The sequence below is a fragment of the Haliotis rubra genome, unplaced genomic scaffold (assembly GCF_003918875.1).
Source record: "Haliotis rubra isolate DU_JTF1 unplaced genomic scaffold, ASM391887v1 Scf159, whole genome shotgun sequence".
Lineage (NCBI taxonomy): Eukaryota > Metazoa > Mollusca > Gastropoda > Lepetellida > Haliotidae > Haliotis > Haliotis rubra.
This window is the reverse complement of record NW_025765547.1, coordinates 521,580-541,995: the sequence shown is the minus strand read 5'-3', so window position 1 is coordinate 541,995 and position 20,416 is coordinate 521,580. Positions and strand designations below refer to the sequence as shown.

At 42.1% G+C, this 20,416-nt stretch overlaps 1 protein-coding gene across 1 annotated transcript; it reads left to right on the top strand.

Moving 5' to 3' along the window:
• Positions 1-1,751: 1,751 nt before the first annotated feature.
• Positions 1,752-19,199, top strand: LOC124271209. The gene is made up of 5 exons (XM_046706291.1): positions 1,752-1,833; positions 10,439-10,582; positions 15,083-15,360; positions 15,748-16,079; positions 18,656-19,199. Exons 1-5 carry the CDS (start codon positions 1,779-1,781, stop codon positions 18,924-18,926), a joined length of 1,080 nt encoding a protein of 359 aa, XP_046562247.1. The 5' UTR covers positions 1,752-1,778; the 3' UTR covers positions 18,927-19,199.
• Positions 19,200-20,416: the final 1,217 nt, after the last annotated feature.

Here is a 20,416-nt window from a genome sequence, read left to right as displayed (position 1 = left end):
TCACAAGAATGTGCATAAAAGATAGGTGAAAGCAACAGAAAAGTGCATAATGAGCATAATATAAATTTGTATTTTCAAAACGATTGGTGTACAGGATAGATCGCAACGTATTTACTGAACACTGAACACTAAACACTGAACTCCGTCACTTAAACACTGGACGTGTGTCACAGCTAAACAACGACGACTCGCTGTGAACAAAATAACACCGCCTTGGTCGACTTAGATTTAAGAAGTTAAATGTCGTCAAGTCTCATTTTCTTTTCTGAAAAAGCTGTAATAAAGCTTCCTTCATAATTTTCTTCCATGAAGGTTGAGGCATACTGAAACCGGTGGTTCTGTAGGAAGGAATGTAGGTGAGGTTATAATCTTCAAGAATTTGGCATATGTCCGGAAGGAATCCTTGCGGATGTCATGTGCAGTTGTTCTTGAAGGCATGCCTGACTGACTGACTGAGTTTGGTTTTACGCCGCTTTTAGCAATATTCCAGTAACATCACGGCGGGGGACACCAGAAATGGGCTTCACACATTGTGCCCATGTGGGGATTCGAACCCGGGTCTTCGGCGTGACGAGCCAACGCTTTAACCATTAGGCTACCCCACCGCCCCTTGAAGGCATGAAGTCTGTTGAGGAAAACCTGGTGTGCAAGGAGGTGGTGTTGGGAATTGCAGAGTATACCAAGGAAGAAGAGTTTTTTCATATGTATTGCTTTGCTTCCACAGGGCTCCATCCTATCAATGAGTTACAAGTGTCTGTTGTTGATCTTGGTAAACCTTGACATACTTTTAGGCAGAAACGTTGGGCTCGTTCGAGAGCTATATTACGGCCTTCAGTAAGGTTACACCACAACTCTGAGCCGAATAGTGTTCCTAATGATCTCAGTATATTATTGTGTGGTCAGAGGCGCTAGCGAACCCGATGTTACAGCAATTATACCAAACCTTTGAAATACATGTTACATTAGTGTCAGTATTGTAACACTCCATTTACCAATTACCAGTTACTTACACGTGTATTAATATACGACAAACCTAACCCTGGTCATACGAGATTTAAAGGGTATTGAAATCTATGTCCTACTTTTACAGCATATACGTGTGTTACACATGCTGGAAAACACATGAAAACAATGGCCAGATTTACACACTTAAGAATGAAAAACATGTAAATACAGAGTTGAGTGTGCGTGTCTTTCAACACCTGCGTAAACGTGTACATATCTGACAGCCAAATGATACGTAGATTTCAAACGTTGTTCATATGGCTGCCGTATGAAGCGTTCATTTCCCCAGCGTAAGTAAATTTGTGAAATACTGTTCCTTCGTGAGGTGCGTTAGGCTTGCACCAACGTGATATCGTGGGATCAACCCCTAGATTTGCGCTATATCCGTCTTGTGCTCAAAGGCCAGCATCAATCTGGCCTTCCCCTAAATCAGTCTTTCACGCTGTGGTATATTTGAAACATTGTTCAAAGCGCAGTTAAAACCAGTGTACCCACCAGCTGAAAACTAAGTAAACCTTTAACAGTACATATAGGCTTCATCGCAGTGTATGAGCAAATAAGACAATTTGAAATCGTCATGCTGGAGGCATTGCTCCCGGGGTAATGGGAAGTATATCCACAAGATCGATTAAATATTGACGCTTACTCTGCAACAGTAAAATTATTTATTTGCAATATAACCAACTCGCCTCAGATTGGCAAGCCAATAGACTCGTTGACCTAAAGATCGATCTTTCACGCCTGTGCTCGAAGCGAGACTGTCAGAAGAAACGATGGACAGGTTAGGTGTGTGTGCGGTTCTCGCGATATACCTGCAACTTGTGTGGGGTAAGTTGGACAATTATTTTAACGACAAATATTTTCGAATACTCCTAACATCAACAAATTACACTGTAGTATAACTTCAGAAATATATATCATTCAGATCTGTTAAATGCTACTTTCTTTGCATTCCCTTCTGTTCATTTTCCGAAGGAGGCGGGCTGGGGGAAGGGTTGGAGCCGTTGAGAAACTATTACATGTGAGGTAAAAACATCATGCATCCAGACAATGTAAGAGACAAGCTGTGGGTCGAAATTGACAAATATCGGAAATCGAATGCCAATCAACAACAAACATTTGTGGGGTCGTCGGCGTCAGTGCTGCACGTGAAACTGGCAAAAATGCAGCCCACATGTAATAAAACATTGAGCTATCAATTAAGACTACCGTTCCATTTGTTTGCTGTAAAATTGTTGTAAAAGAAAACTTGCTTAAACTTTACAAAAAAAATTTTAAACTGCAACCTCAAGGTAAAGAAAAGCCGATGATACTCATGTTAAATACATCACAATCAAGTTACCACTGGCTGCTGGTTTCATTTCAAGCCACCAGCAAACATGGGTCTATACTTTCCCGGCAAACTAGCTTGAGGACGTAAAAGAGACGTAAAAAGTACATAAATACTCATTTCATCTAAAAATAACCTGCTTTATCACTGAAGAGCTAGGTACATAATTAGAGAAAAACAGCTTTGAAGAGTGGTGTTTAGTTGCATATTATATTTATCATTATATATACACATTGTTGCTGTCACTTCTCACGTATTGCACCTGCATGAGGGTAAACGGCTGTTGGCGTCCGGCTCTGCTTTTAATGAAATTGCCATTTACGATTTAGTGTGACAGGAAGAAAAAATAATCATTTTGTATGTTTTCAACTATTAATCCCATGGGCAACATACTCCCAGCTGAACAACGAGGAGAGTTCTATGGATATACAACTTCTTTAATATACTATGAACGACGTTTCGGTGTAGCTACTAGCACCGTTATCAAGCAAATTTTTGCTTGATAACGGTGTTAGTAGCTACAAATTATTTGCTTGATAACGGTGTTAGTAGCTACACCGAAACGTCGCTCATAGTATATTAAAAAGTATATCCATAGAACTCTTCGGTAAAGCTACTAACACCGTTATCAAAATAAATTTGCTTGATAACGGTGTTAGTAGCTTCTACATAACGGTGTTAGTCGCTACACCGAAACGTCGCTCATATCATATTAAAGAAGGTGTATATCCATAGAACTCTCCTCGTTGTTCATCACACCAACTTCTAAATGTCACTCAAACAAGTTATACTCACAGCTATTGAAACTTGGCATATGTCTATTTTGTTTTCAACCTACATATCCTGTTTCGTCATTTATCGCAGCACTCGGCATGTTTCCAGCTCTGTGACGGTGGTCTGGGCCAGACAATCTCGTGATTGGCATCATGTGCGTCGATGTACACATGTGAGATACGCTGACATGCATCAACCAAGTCAGCGAGACTGACCACCCGATCCCGTTAACTTAAATTCTAACCCGGACCTTCACGGCTCCCTTCACCTGGGTGACCCTGAAGACACAAAATACAAATATATATTCAGATACGTACGTAATTTATATATTTCTGGATTATTAAATTTAGGTTGGAAGGAGATTACAGGCTCTGAAGATGTCACGCTGATATTTAAGAATGGCGAGCCGTTATAGTTGTATTTTTTAATCGTTTATCGCCGCGTTCATGATTATTTCCGCTATATGTGAAGGAGAGAGTTTTTGGAGCAGACAAACCACAGATTATAATCTGCCCCACTCCATGAATATAATGGCTGGCAACTACCTGGTCACCATGGGAACCACATACCCCCGATTCGTTTACTCTCCTCTTCCGACTCCGTCCAAGTCTAGAACGGTATCTCAGAGAGTTTTCCTGAACCTTTTCAATTTTAAATCCATTGTAATATTATGAAGATTTCATAGCATGCTTTCTAATAGGAACATAAATTATATCAAGTGATACCCCAGTTTGGCTGCTGTGGTCAGTACAATCTCGGGTTAAAGGAACACCTCGTTTCCCTGTCGGCTTGTGGCAGACATTGTTGGCGGAATTATTATGAAATCTTTGAAGGGCATTTAGAAGTGGAATACATAAGAAAAGCAAGATTTATGGATGTCAGCTTCTTTATTGTGAATAACACGACGTTTCCTTCATCAGGTGAGTGTATGCTTCGCTCTTGCTCCTTCATCAGGTGAATGGCAGGAAGTATATATGCATACATGAGACACTACAAAGAAAAACGTATAACAAGCTTAGCAAGTTTAACATTAATATTGTTGAAGAATGAATATGTAAAACAAACACGAGGCCAGTTTTTTGCGTACCACTGGCCTCCTAGTGTTTGTATTGTATCCCATCATATCTATGATCATGTTGTTTAGTGTATCACTGGCCTCATATTTGTATTACATATTCATTCTTCAACATTGTTAAACTTGTTACACATGTTTTTTGTAGTGTCTTTGTAGTGTCTCTTCACCTGATGAAGGGCAAGCATACCCCGAAATGTCGTCGTGTACTCCCTACCATTCACCTGATGAAGGAGCAAGCATACACACCACCGAAATGTCGTGTTATATATCCCTCGTGTACTCCTGCCATTCACCTGATGAAGGAGCAAGCATACACTCCGAAATGTCGTGATATATATCCCTCGTGTACTCCCCTACCATTCACCTGATGAAGGAGCAAGCATACACTCCGAAATGTCGTGATATATATCCCTCGTGTACTCCCTACCATTCACCTGATGAAGGAGCAAGCATACACTCTGAGAATGTCGTGTTATATATCCCTCGTGTACTCCTACCATTCACCTGATGAAGGAGCAAGCATACACTCGAAATGTCGTGTTATATATCCCCCTTATACTCCCTACCATTCACCTGATGAAGGAGCAAGCATACACTCCGAAATGTCGTGTTATATATCCCCCTTATACTCCCTACCATTCACCTGATGAAGGAGCAAGCATACACTCCGAAATGTCGTGTTATATATCCCCCTTATACTCCCTACCATTCACCTGATGAAGGAGCAAGCATACACTCCGAAATGTCGTGTTATATATCCCCCTTATACTCCCTACCATTCACCTGATGAAGGAGCAAGCATACACTCCGAAATGTCGTGTTATATATCCCCCTGATACTCCCTACCATTCACCTGATGAAGGAGCAAGCATACACTCCGACATGCCGTGTTATTCACTACACAGAAGTTGACATCCATAAATCTTGCTTTTCTTGGGAATCATTGTGGTGATATACACCATCAAACTAGAAGTAGTATAGCAGACGGACTTGCCCCCATTTCAGAGAACGACATCAGTTCTACGACCGTCGTAGTCTATGTTAAAGTATAGACGTTACCTCTGCCGTACCACAATGCTACTTTTGTGAAGCGGGACACAGAATGGTAATGGAAGTTTGTGAGTGAGTAAACTGCGTTTAGCAGAGTAAACTGCGTGTAGCAATATACCTAGAAGCTCAAAATGGGGGACACCAGAAATGGTGCTAGCGCAATGCGCCTGGTATATGTGACGTTACGGGCATGTCGGACATCCGCTTGTTCATGAACAAAGAACACCTGATCTAAGCTAGACTGAGCGGTAACTTGAAAGACATCAATTTTCCTTGTTATAGTTAATTGTATTCATGTAAATAATCTAAGCAGCTTAAGAAAACCAGGTCATATTTGATACTTGACGGAGAGGGTCGTTTCTTTCATCGGCAACAGTTATATAATCGGTAGTACTAGAGATGTGTGGGGATGTAGGTACTCGAAGCTGGGCCCCGTCTCGCATATCGCGAACGTTAGATGGTTATATTCATGTGATAGGTGATGGCACTGCGACAGCAAGAAACTATTGCCCTAACAACCAGTCATGAAAGTGTAATGTTAATAAAGAAGCAAGACAAGTGAAACTGTAATTAAACTTATCGAGGGGGCGCCCATTTTTCTTATTGTCCGTTTCGTCTGAAGTGTTATCACGACAAAGTTATGCACGAGCGATTAGAGGGACGGTAGAAAACTCCACCAGAAGCATAGAGAAGCCCTTGTAAGATGAAATAAAAAAGACCTAATTGACAGCAGAATAGAACATAATATACAGTGATCAAATATAACACTATAACATCGCCAACAAACAATATCTTGTTTAACATTTCAGAAAAAACACCTACCACTGAGAAATACTTGTGCTGTACTGCAATAGCAGATGAATATGATAATACTAATTCATTACTGCAAACAGGTTTAACTAAATATATATTCTGAATAAAACACCTCTATGCGTTATGTTATAGTAAGTTAAATTAATCTGATAATTAATAGACTCAATGGTGTTTTTCTGAAATATGTTTTCTCAGAGGCACGTAGTTTTTAGTAGTTCTCCTATGGACTTCTTAAGTGTAAATAAATAATGTTTTGTCGTTATTAGTAAGTGAGTGAGTTGGGTTTTACGCCGCTTTTAGCAATATCACGGCGGGGGACATCAGAAATGGGCATCACACATTGTACCCATGGGGAATTGAACCCGGGTCTTCGGCGAGACGCGCGAGCGCTTTAACCACTCGGCTGTCCCACCTCCCCGTCGTCAGTAAGACAGAAGTTCGGAATGATCGGCGGTTTAAAACCTTAACACTAAAATACCTGAAAAACTGATAAGAAATACCCTCACCCCGTGTTACAACAACTATTGTAGTTGTCGTGGCTGTAAGCGAAATTAATTGTAGTCAACATAAGGCTCCACCCTTATCGATATTTTCGTTCAAGGCAAATAATAGTTTGGGTACAGAATGTGTACATGTTGGTAGACATATTTAATCAATAATTATTTCTTAACATTTTAATCTAACAAATAATTCGCTTCCTTTATTACCATTACTTTATAACACCAGATTTTTTTTGGTTGACAACATCATGTTGTAAGATGTCAGTACAATAGCCAGCCGGCGACAATGGCTGAGAAGTATGGAATCCTGGCAGGGACATTGTCGCATTGTCGCTTTTGGTAAAGAAAACAACACATTATTCAAAACGCGATGATTGGTCAAAATGCTGCATTGTCACATTGCCACGATGTCCAGCTTTGGTCAGCTTTGTCGTAGTTTGATTGATATCTAAGGACAACACCGCGAAAATGTCCCTACCAGTACACCATAGACAACATGCAAGAAACTCCTCCCACCTGTGGCTGTCCTTAATGCACTTCACAATGACCTGATGTTCGATCCGGCGTTACATGGGCAGTAATGGCTGCACAATAATAGCCTTATCAATATCATCTCTACACAAATACACTTACACATTTAACATGGATTTTAAGTGGTCAGCTATAGTTATCTGTACAGATCAAAGCGCGGTCTGTGTACGTGACACTGTAAACAAATGTCCCACATGTTGCCGAATTATTGCTTGGTGTGTACTGCTTAGTACTAAAAACAACGTTACCTCAGTTGTTGGTAAGAGCTTCAACATACAGAATGCAATCAAAACCTAAATATTCCCAAAGTAATGCCAAGATACTGTATAGTGAAAAGTGGCAAAGATATTACTTCACACGTGAAGCGCGAAAATATCGGAACACGTCAGATAGTTCGATCGGTTGTGTTTATGATCGCAATGAGCAATATGCTCGGCATGTAAATATTGAAGGGTGGACCAGACAATAAAGCGATCGATACAGCGAGCAAGAGACGTCTTACTGGGCACAATAGCACCGTCAGTTCTAAAGTGAAAGTACTCCTCAGATGATTTTTAAAGTTACTACATATATCACACCACACTTCTCTAAAAATAGATAATGCTTTTCTCTCAAAAATACTAACTATCAGCCCTCAGGGAAGCCACCATATAATGTATTAAAAAAAGTTACGTATTTAGATTACAATATTAAATTAAAAATTTCGAATGAATTGCAACGTTGCATTAAATCGACTCTCGCGTCCTATTTCAAGCGAACCCCATAGAGTTATGTCGCTTGGAGCGCTCTTTACGAATATCCTACGCACAAATTGTGATTGAGACCAGTTCGGCAAACACCCACGTGCACCAGTTTGCGAAGTACGGAGCAAGTGTTTACATTCCATATGCAAGTGTTCTCTGTTTGGAAGCTGTTCGCCTTCAATTATCGATTTCAGGCAAGTCGTAAGGGATAATAAGTCTTTTATTGCATCAGTAGGAAGCTAAAGTGAATGTATATGCCCCAATATGTATAAATTAGGCCAAAGTATTGTCGAAAATGTGTGACATTGTGCCTTTAAATTGCAGAGCGCTGTTTGAAACATCTAATCAAAACATGCGTCTCTCTAAGATATCCACAAGTTGGAAAGTCCAGTGGTTGATATTTTTTATGTGAAAAAGTGGAGAATTTCCAAAGAACTCTTTTGTAAACAGTGAAACATAAATAAAAGATAAATATGAACGTGCTGTAAGGGGAATATTCCATACCATGAACGAAAACTATCAGAATCGGAACTGACCACGTGTTCGTTTCTGAAGGAACTGGCTAATTACATTTTACCCTGGGGCCTTAGGTTACCTTGGCGGTTAGGTAGACTTGTGGGCGTAGCATCGTCGCGCGGAAAGCCCGTATGGAGTATGGAGATAGGTAAAATGTTTAGTTGCTAAAGTAGATATTGTTTCAAAGCTATAAGCCTCAATTTGTACACGAGGTGTATTATTTATGAAAAAGAAAAATGTTTTCATATTTTTTTTTATTGAGGACAATTTATATTTCACCAGTCTGAATCCTAATTATTTTTTCCAGCATTTTCTGGCACAATTCATTTTCTTTAAACATCCCCAAACCCGTAACCCGAATAGCCAGTGGTAGGTTCCTAACACGATGGTGAGTTCATGCGACCTTATTTCAAAATAGGGCACGCTTTGGCTACCGTCCTAAAACCTAGGATTCTCTTGTCATGGCCGTCGTCGATGAGGAGGAAGGGGTCCTCAGAACTCGTCGTCTTGTATTCATCAGGGAAGACCAGGTCTTCTCGTCTGAGGGGGAAGTGGTGGCATCACCGCTCGTCTGGCTCTGTAGAGAGAGCTCCGGGCACCCGGGAAGGTGGGCAGGGCAGCAATCATGGCTTTGATCTCATCATTCCAACTTCCATTTCTCATGTCGATAACGCCTTCTTCGTAGAGGGACTGCATGGGCTGGAGGGTCGAAGCTGCCTTCACCTTCAGCTTTTCTAGCGTCTCCTTCGCCTACAACAAAGCAAAGAATTATTAACCATTTGGGTCCAACAAAGAAAGAAAGAATCATTAACCATTTGGTTCCAAACTTTTCTTTTTTATTAAGCAGCTTACTGAAACACTGTTATAAAATTCGACAAAACTGCAATCACTGAATAATATGTATACATATATAAGAATTTAAACTCTGACCTTAATATCACTCTGACAGTTTGATGATTGTGTTCATCGTTCACCATGGTGACGATGTCATTCGTTGTTGATGCAGTGGATTTGCAGCCTTTTGCAGTACATATCCAAGATATCCAGTCTCGTTTTCTCTTGCTGACTCTGTACGTGAACATGTTCAATACTGGCACTCTGCTAAGTGTTACTTTTCAATCAATTGAAAGTGACATGTGTGACGAGTTCACCTTATCAAAACATCTAGAGTAGATTATCCGCAACGCTAATTAAGCCTAATCAGAACCTAACCTTCAAAGGAAACCGCAGGACGGTGTCCTGAGACTAGTGGAAAATCGCAAGGTCGGCGTCTGAGACGACACCGTTTTAATTGCTTCCTCGGATTCTGGGCGTCACATCTGGAGAAACGTACCTTTTACTGTACCGGCGGTATCTTATGGTGGCTGAGAGGGGGACATCGCTTATCGCGATACAGCTACGGCCACGATAAGGCCATATACAAATATTGCTTTCTCGTCTCGTCTTATCGCTTTCTCGTCTCGTCTTATCGCTTTATCGTCCCGTGCTATCGCTTTCTCTGCTCTTGTTATGGCTTTATGTCTTTCTAGTGACCATAATGGCTGTCGGCGATAAAGCGATCTTCCTTCTTGATCACCATACTATCGGTAAAATCTCAGATGTTTCCAAGATGACACCAAATTCATATTGATATGTTCACAAACATTATATGGAGGCACGTGGCATATGAAAATAAACTGAGGTGAACCTTAAACATTTTCATGGTGGAAATTTCAAATCAATACAGATCCACCACTAGGTCATGAAGTCAAGCGAAAACAATTTTCAGTGTGAGTGAGTGATTGGGTTTACCGACGCTTTGAACATTGGGTTAAACTGCGGCGGCGTGATCATTGAGGTCAGCTGGAACTGGTGGACATCTTGTAGGTTCACCGATTTGGTAAAGGGTGTGCCCCTAGCATAACGAAAGAATAATCTGAATTATTTCTTACCCTATTGTCATTGTATCCCAATTGCGTAGATCGATGCTCATACTGTTGATCACTGTATTGTCTGGTCCAGATTCGATTATTTACAGACCGCCGCCATATTGCTGGAATATTGCTGAGTAAAACTAAACTCACTCACTGACTCTTAGAGCCCATTGATATTTGTTTCCCAGGAGCTACAACACCGGTGGATGAGTTTCTGTGCGGCAGCGACTATTGTGTGGAGCAGGATGGAGTTTACTGTGATACCAAGTCGAAGAGCTGCAAGTGCCCCGCAGGAATGATTGGGAACGGCAGGGTCGAGTGTGTTGATCCCAGTAAGTTGTCTCACTTCATACTGTAATCGGTACAGTAGCAGGTCACCGGTACAATGTCCTTGGAATAGGTTCTGGTATATACGAATGCACTATTTCGATACTCATAACCTGGTTATAATATGAGGCGTAGACATAAAGGTGAATCATTTCTACAATAGCAGGTTGGTGCCAGAGTTCAGAGTTGCCAGGAGACAGATTGTTCCCATCAGGGAACAGTTACTACCAGTGAATGGTGTTTCGTTGTTGTCAATAGATGGATTGTTACTACCAGGCAACACTACGCCTACTATCTGGGAACTGTATCAATGTGTTGATAGGAGGTGGATTGTTACTGCTAGTATGACGGTGTTGCTGGAAGAATGAATTTTACTGTCCCTATGGAACAGCGTGTCTGTGTTTCTAGGAGATAAACTGATACTTATAGAGAACAGTGTGACGTTGTTGCTAGGAGATAGATTTTTGCTACCAGGGAACAGTGTGACGTTGTTGCCAGGAGATAAACTGATACTTATAGAGAACAGTGTGGCGTTGTCGCCAGGAGATACACTGATACTTATAGAGAACAGTGTGACGTTGTTGCCAGGAGATAAACTGATACTTATAGAGAACAGTGTGACGTTGTTGCCAGGAGATAAACTGATACTTATAGAGAACAGTGTGACGTTGTTGCCAGGAGATAAACTGATACTATAGAGAACAGTGTGACGTTGTTGCCAGGAGATAAACTGATACTTATAGAGAACAGTGTGACGTTGTTGCCAGGAGATAAACTGATACTAGTAGAGAACAGTGTGACGTTGTTGTTAGGAGATAAACTGATACTTATAGAGAACAGTGTGACGTTGCTGCCAGGAGATTTTAACTTACCAGAGAACAGTGTGACGTTGTTGCCAGGAGATAAACTGATACTTTATAGAGAACAGTGTAACGTTGTTGCCAGGAGATAAACTGATACTTATAGAGAACAGTGTGACGTTGTTGCCAGGAGATGGATTTTTACTACCAGGAACAGTATGACGTTGTTGCCGCTAGGAGATAAATTGATACTTACCAGGGAACAGTATGTCTGTGTTGCTAGGAGATGGATTGATACTATAGAGAACAGTATGACGTTGTTGCTAGGAGATAGATTTTACTACCAGGAACAGTATGTCGTTGTTGTTAGGAGATGGATTTTTACTACCAGGGAACAGTATGACGTTGTTGTTAGGAGATGGATTTTTACTACCAGGGAACAGTATGACGTTGTTGCTAGGAGATGGATTTTTACTACCAGGGAACAGTATGACGTTGTTGTTAGGAGATGGATTTTTACTACCAGGGAACAGTATGACGTTGTTGCTAGGAGATGGATTTTACTACCAGGGAACAGTATGACGTTGTTGCTAGGAGATGGATTTTTACTACCAGGGAACAGTATGACGTTGTTGTTAGGAGATGGATTTTACTACCAGGGAACAGTATGACGTTGTTGCTAGGAGATGGATTTTTACTACCAGGGAACAGTATGACGTTGTTGCTAGGAGATAGATTTTTACTACCAGGGAACAGTATGTCGGTGTTGCTAGGAGATGGATTTTTACTATCAGGGAACAGTATGACGTTGTTGTTAGGAGATGGATTTTTACTACCAGGAACAGTATGACGTTGTTGCTAGGAGATGGATTGTTACTACCAGGGAACACTATGACGTTGTTGCTAGGAGATGGATTGTTACTACCAGGAACAGTATGACGTTGTTGCTAGGAGATGGATTGTAACTACCAGGGAACAGTATGACGTTGTTGCTAGGAGATGGATTTTTACTACCAGGGAACAGTATGACGTTGTTGCTAGGAGATGGATTGTTACTACCAGGGAACAGTATGACGTTGTTGCTAGGAGATGGATTGTTACTACTAGGGAACACTATGACGTTGTTGCTAGGAGATGGATTGTTACTACTAGGGAACAGTATGACGTTGTTGCTAGGAGATGGATTGTTACTACTAGGAACAGTATGACGTTGTTGCTAGGAGGTGGATTGTTACTGCTAGGGAACACTATGACGCTGTTGCTAGGAGGTGGATTGTAACGTAGGGAACAGTATGACGTTGTTGCTAGGAGATGGATTGTAACTACTAGGGAACAGTATGACGTTGTTGCTAGGAGATGGATTTTTACTACCAGGGAACAGTATGACGTTGTTGCTAGGAGATGGATTTTTACTACCAGGGAACAGTATGACGTTGTTGCTAGGAGATGGATTTTTACTACCAGGGAACAGTATGACGTTGTTGCTAGGAGATGGATTGTTACTACCAGGGAACAGTATGACGTTGTTGCTAGGAGATGGATTGTAACTACTAGGGAACAGTATGACGTTGTTGCTAGGAGATGGATTGTAACTACTAGGGAACACTATGACGTTGTTGCTAGGAGATGGATTGTAACTACTAGGGAACAGTATGACGTTGTTGCTAGGAGATGGATTGTAACTACCAGGGAACACTATGACGTTGTTGCTAGGAGATGGATTGTAACTACCAGGGAACACTATGACGTTGTTGCTAGGAGATGGATTGTTACTACCAGGGAACACTATGACGTTGTTGCTAGGAGATGGATTGTAACTACTAGGGAACACTATGACGTTGTTGCTAGGAGATGGATTGTAACTACCAGGGAACACTATGACGTTGTTGCTAGGAGGTGGATTGTTACTACTAGGAAACACTATGACGTTGTTGCTAGGATGTGGATTGTCACTACCAGGGAACACTATGACGTTGTTGCTAGGAGGTGGATTGTTACTGCTAGGGAACAGTATGATGTTGTTGCTAGGAGATGGAATTTTACTACCAGGGAACAGCATGACGTTGTTGCTAGGATATAGATTGTTACTACCAGGGAACAGTATGACGTTTTGCTAGGAGATGGACTGCTTACTACCAGGGAACAGTATGGCGTTGTTGTTAGGAGATGGATTGTAACTACTAGGAACACTATGACGTTGTTGCTAGGAGATGGATTGTAACTGCTAGGGAACACTATGACGTTGTTGCTGGGAGATGGATTGTAACTACCAGGGAACACTATGACGTTGTTGCTAGGAGATGGATTGTAACTGCTAGGGAACACTATGACGTTGTTGCTAGGAGATGGATTGTAACTACCAGGGAACACTATGACGTTGTTGCTAGGAGGTGGATTGTTACTGCTAGGGGAACAGTATGATGTTGTTGCTAGGAGATGGATTGTTACTACCAGGGAACAGCATGACGTTGTTGCTAGGATATAGATTGTTACTACCAGGGAACAGTATGACGTTGTTGCTAGGAGATGGACTGTTACTACCAGGGAACAGTATGGCGTTGTTGTTAGGAGATGGATTGTAACTACTAGGGAACACTATGACGTTGTTGCTAGGAGATGGATTGTTACTGTTAGGGGAACAGTATGACGTTGTTGCTAGGAGATGGATTGTTACTACCAGGGAACACTATGACGTTGTTGCTAGGAGATGGATTGTAACTACTAGGGAACACTATGACGTTGTTGCTAGGAGGTGGATTGTTACTACTAGGGAACACTATGACGTTGTTGCTAGGAGATGGATTGTAACTACCAGGGAACACTATGACGTTGTTGCTAGGAGGTGGATTGTTACTACTAGGAAACACTATGACGTTGTTGCTAGGATGTGGATTGTTACTACCAGGGAACACTATGACGTTGTCGCTTGGAGATGGATTGTTACTACTAGGGAACAGTATGACGTTGTTGCTAAGAGGTGGATTGTTACTACTAGGGAACAGTATGACGTTGTTGCTAGGAGGTGGATTGTTACTACCAGGGAACAGTATGACGTTGTTGCTAGGAGGTGGATTGTTTACTACCAGGGAACACTATGACGTTGTTGCTAGGAGGTGGATTGTTACTACTAGGGAACACTATGACGTTGTTGCTAGGAGATGGATTGTTACTACCAGGGAACACTATGACGTTGTTGCTAGGAGGTGGATTGTTACTACTAGGAAACACTATGACGTTGTTGCTAGGATGTGGATTGTTACTACCAGGGAACACTATGACGTTGTCGCTTGGAGATGGATTGTTACTACTAGGGAACAGTATGACGTTGTTGCTAGGAGGTGGATTGTTACTACTAGGGAACAGTATGACGTTGTTGCTAGGAGATAGATCATACTGCCTTGGAGTCATGTCTGCTTACTGATAATTTGGTCTTCTTTGGAGAATATCCCGACATTTTATCATGAGAGAATATTCCGACATTTCACCGTGAAACTCCCGAGTCTTTGAGAAAAACAGAATAGGGGAATGGCGAATAGGAGTGGCGAATAATAATAGTGAAAATCAATAGTAAAAGTGAAAAGATACAAAGTAAGACAGTGACTTGTGTTTGTAAATATTAACAGTAATGGGTAATTTTAATGTATTGCCATTACTGGAAATAGTAAATAGTGATTGTGAAACCATATTGTTCTTGTCCCTCTGCAGCCAAGAAGTGCTTGTGTACCATTCACGGAGACCCGCACATCATCAGTTTCGGCCATGACTCTTTCACATTTCCGCTTCCGTGTCATCACGTGCTGGCTGATTTTGTGACGCCCCAAACCCCAAGAACGCCGAACGGGTGTAAGGTGACCATCGCTGGGAGAGCGACGTACCCGCCCAAAGGAAAGAATACAATCTACTCTTTTGAACGCCAGATCGAGGTGGTCGTTTCAACTGCTACCAACGTGTTTGCTACTATTCTCAACGAACAAGGCTTTGCAGTAAGATATGATTTCATTCAAATAATGAACTAACGGTTGATGAACATACGCTTAACATTGTGCCACATCCACTGTACTTGGAAATCTCTCTCTCTCTCTCTCTCTCTCTCTCTCTCTCTCTCTCTCTCTCTCTCTCTCTCTCTCTCTCTCTGCTTCTCTCTCTCTCTCTCTCTCTCTCTCTCTCTCTCTCTCTCTCTCTCTCTCTCTCTCTCTCGCTCTCTCTCGCTCTCTCTCTTTCTCTCTCTCTCTCACACACACACACCATCATCATCGTCATCATCAATAATCTCTCTCTCTCTCTCTCACCACCACCACCACCACCATCATCATCATCATCATAAAATATAATGCGGTTCAAGCCAAACTCATCATTTATGCTGATTTCAGTGGAAAAAACTCCGACGGGTGGGGCCCAGGACGAGGAGGAGGTCAAGAATTGGGCGTCTCACAGTCCAAACTGGACACGACTACAGCGACTTCTTCTTCCTCCACGTCATGCCATGCGACATCACCGTCAAGTTCCGAGACTGGGATGGGTATTTCGCTTTGTCCAAACCTGTTGGTTCCAAAGGCACGGCAGGTGCTTGCGGCACTTGTGACACCGCTATCAGCCCCGGGGACAAGGCCAAAAAGCTCCCAGACAAGACAGAGATGGAACGCTATCTTGAGGCACTCTCTAACGTCAGCCCAATCGATGGATCCCCGGCCAATCAATACCCGTATGTAGCATTTTGTCGCCGTATACTCACTTTCAAAAGAAATCTATCTATTCTTATCTTTAGGTCGTGGTTTGACCAGAGCATGATGGAGCGTTCTTGTCAAGTGAGTGAGTAAGTGAGTTTAGTTTTACGCCGCACCCAGCAATATTCAAGCTGCATAGTGTTTCTTGACAAGACGGACACTAATATTGTACAGCAGAATACCATTGTGTCTTTTAGCTGGCAGGTGTTAGGTAAACTACAAAGCAAAAATACAGTATACACCCATGTTTGAAGGTGGCTAAATAATGAAACGGAATTATTTTTCGATGGTGATGCGTTTGATACGGACATCACAGTTGCGTTTTTATCGTACGCCGCTAGTGTTTCGGCGATTGTTGGGAGCCAGTTTTGAAACCGATTGTAATTGTTTTGGTCACATCCAGTTGTCAAACGTATTCTTTAGTTTGCTCGACAGTGTAGTTTTGAGTCCGTCACACTTGATATTAAATGACTGAGTAAGGCTCTCAGCAATATTCCATCCAAATGTACATATGCTTCACACATATATACCCCATGTCGGATTTACGCTAGTATCTTTCAGCGTGAGAGATAACGCGGAAACTGTAAGTCCCTGAGATTGTCACGGTTGCAAGTTATCATGGGTTCGACTATTAGATTCGATCGATTTGATGTCTTGGTTTACTACACCCTTCAAAATTGATAAACGTTCAAATATTGCGTAACTTTTGGCCCACTTCCCACTAACGCGCCGTGCTGTAACTGAAATACTGCGTAAAGCGGAATTGAACCCATGATGGAGAGAATCGGTACTGTTAGGGGGACGGCGCAATATAACCGGTTTACCGGTATATACCAAAACGTTCAGACATGAAAACGATACGTATTGCGATACGTTGATCGAAAGGAGGGGTATTTTACATTTACATGCATTCGGAAAACTTGGTAACACTCGAAAATCTTCGGATATTTTCGTCTTTTACACCGGAAGCCATGCGTGTGTTGTAAATTTTATTGTGGTGCCAAATACTAGGGCAAAGGCATCGGTAAGGCAGCATTTTGGGTTGAAAAGTTCACGGTAGATGGAACTATTGACTGACATGCCGTGACTGAGAAGCCGTTACTGACATGCTGTTACTGACATGCCATGACTGATATGCCTGTTTTTGCACATGCCGTATTCTAACATGCCGTGACTGACAAGCCGCTACTGACATGCTGATACTGACATGCCGACATATGGAGGCCGTGACAGTGGCGTTACAAGTAAAAATGACATGCCATGACTGACATGCCGTTACTGACATGCCATGACTGACAAGCCGTGACTGACATGCCATGACTGACATGCCGTGACTGACATGCCGTTATGACAAGCCATGACTGACATTTAACTGACATGCCGTGACTGACATGCCGTGACTGACAAGCCGTGACTGACATGCCGTGACTGACAAGCCTGACTGACATGCCATGACTGACATGCCATTACTGACATGCTGTTACTGACAAGCCGTGACTGACATGCCGTTACTGACATGCCGTTACTGACAATACCGTTACTGACATGCCGTTACTGACATGCCGTGACTGACATGCCGTGACTGACATGCCGATACTGACATGCCGTTACTAACAGGTCGTGACTGACATGCCGACTGACTGAAATGCGTGACTGACATGCCGTTACTGACATGCCTTGACTGACTGACATGCCGTGACTTACATGCCGTGACTGAATACTATTGACAGTGACTGACATGCCGTGACTGACATGCCGTGACTGACATGCCGTGACTGACATGCCATGACTGACATGCCGTGACTGACATGCCGTGACTGACATGCCGTGACTGACATGCCGTGACTGACATGCCGAAACTGACATGCCGTTACTAACAGGTCGTGATGGACTTGACGTGGCTGACTTGCCTTGACTGAGACGCCGTGACTGACATACCGTGATAACTGAATACTATTGACACACTCTCCTTTCATCCCACATGGAGTATTGTCATTTCTACAGCCCTTATATTGACTGTGCAGCAGAGCAACGATAATTTATTGTCTCGCCACAGGTGCCGTAGCCAACTCTTCACATCCACAACAACAATTTCTGGGAGTATATATGAGAGAGAGAGAGAGAGAGAGAGAGAGAGAGAGAGAGAGAGAGAGAGAGAGAGAGGTGAATTTAGTTTTACGCCGCTTCTAGCGATATGGCTTACCCTACCGCCCCTCGTGGATGTGAATACTATCACGGCGGGGCACGTCTGAGCAGAGTGTAAAGGATTCACACATTGTACACATTGATCGGCTTTGTATGTCAGCGCACACACGCACACACGCACGCACACACACGCCGATCCATATATGCAAGAATCGTGAACACGCCCCATTCCATAACACCCCCACACTGTAAAGCTGAAACCACACACCTTGGAATTTTCACAAGGGCCACATTCGCGCTCTTTGGTTTCTCAAGTGGATAAACCTCTAATTTCTGCATCTTCGGACTTCCCTACCCTTCCACTCGGGTGCCTCCAACGTTGCCTTTAAAAGACTTCTCCTGTCCACAGATCCTGCGTCACTTTGACCGACCTCCAGAATTCGTGTCCAGCTGATAAGAAAACTGCTGCCGCGGAGGTGTGCAGCATGCTGCTGCAAGATTTAAAGACCAACGAATGTCTTGTAAAGGGAGCTGGCACCAATGGGGTGGAGGATCGCTTCGTGTCATGCTTCAAGAGTGTCTGTGAGGGAGCGGCGCCTTGCGGACTTATCCCACAAGCGTTCGAGGGCTGTGCAGACACCCCTGTGGTCAAAGCATACCAGGCTAGCAAATGCAAGTGATATGAATAATAATAATGATCTATACATCATTGTCCATTGCTTTAGACACATTTAAGCGAAATGATGATATTTTATGTTTTGTTTGGACTTGGAGGTTTATGTCTCTGTGTTATAACTTTAAAATGGATTCTCTTCTTTAAAATGTATTAATGCACAGTGCAGTAAACTCAAACGGAAATATCATTGACAGAGAAACTTGATATCTGCCATGTTGCAATAATTGTTATATATCCGTTGTTGTGTTTGAAGCATTATAAACAATGACAGACATGATACTTGGCTTTGTGTTACTTTCCATTAGAGTATTTGGTAGGTCATAATATAGGTGTGTCAATTTGACACTGCGTCCATTGGAGCTCGCTGAGTAAGTGAGTGGGGGGACACCAGAGGGTGTCACCAGACTAAACGCCCTAATCACTGGACTACACGACCAAATTGACACGCTAAGTAACGAGATTAGGTTTTAAATGCATATTATGCATTAGATACATTTTGCGCCACGAAAGTGCATTGAATTAATACCATCTTTGCCACACTTTTAGTTTGATTTTTAAATTTTCTTTGACTATCGTTTTTCCCAAGTTTTGTGTTTAACACTTTTTGGGGCGGTGGGGTAGATTAATGGTTAAAGCGTTCGCTCGTCACACCGAAGACCCGTGTTCGAATCCCCACATGGGTACAATGTGTGAAGCCCATTTCTGGCGTCCCCCGCCGTGATGTTGCTGGAATATTGCTAAAAGCGGCGTAAAACCAAACTCAGTCAGTCAGTTTAACACTTTTTGTAAAATCATCCGAAATAGATGAGTTTACGGGAGAACAAATCGTGTCATTTCTACCCATTAAAACTTCATCAATGTCAAAATGTACGTTTCTGATGCAGGCTATAGTATGCAAAATGAGATGTATTCTCCATAGGTTCGCGTACATAATATATTTTATGAAAAACGTCATATACCATTCATCCTTTATTTCTTTTATCCTAACTGATATACAAAATAATTGATTAAGGGATTGTCTCAGTACATTTTTCATGCCTGCGCTCTTGTTGAAACGCAAGTGCAAATGCATATTCCCGTCTAAACAGTGCTGCGAGTAGTTGTTAGCATCCATCGTTGATTGTGACGTAAGTTTGTTTTATTTTTACCTGTAAAATGGTTTTTTTGGAGTATGACTAGAGGTCCAAATTAACAGGCCTATTAAGATAGTTATTTTAATATTTGTTAAAACAACCTATCTTAATAAAGTGATAAACAAATAAACGCCAAAAAACATTTTATTTCTATTTCCGTGAGTACGTTAGAAAGCGACATAAACCATACTCACGTCAGCCGGAAACAATCCCGTGTGGACCATGAAAACTAGTGGTTGATAACACGAACATATATCCACGCACTTTTGCGGCGGTTTGTTAATACTCAACTGGCTTGAGACTACAACCAAGTCAACGAAGTCACCAGGTCCTACCATGACTTTGTCATCTATTGGCCGTA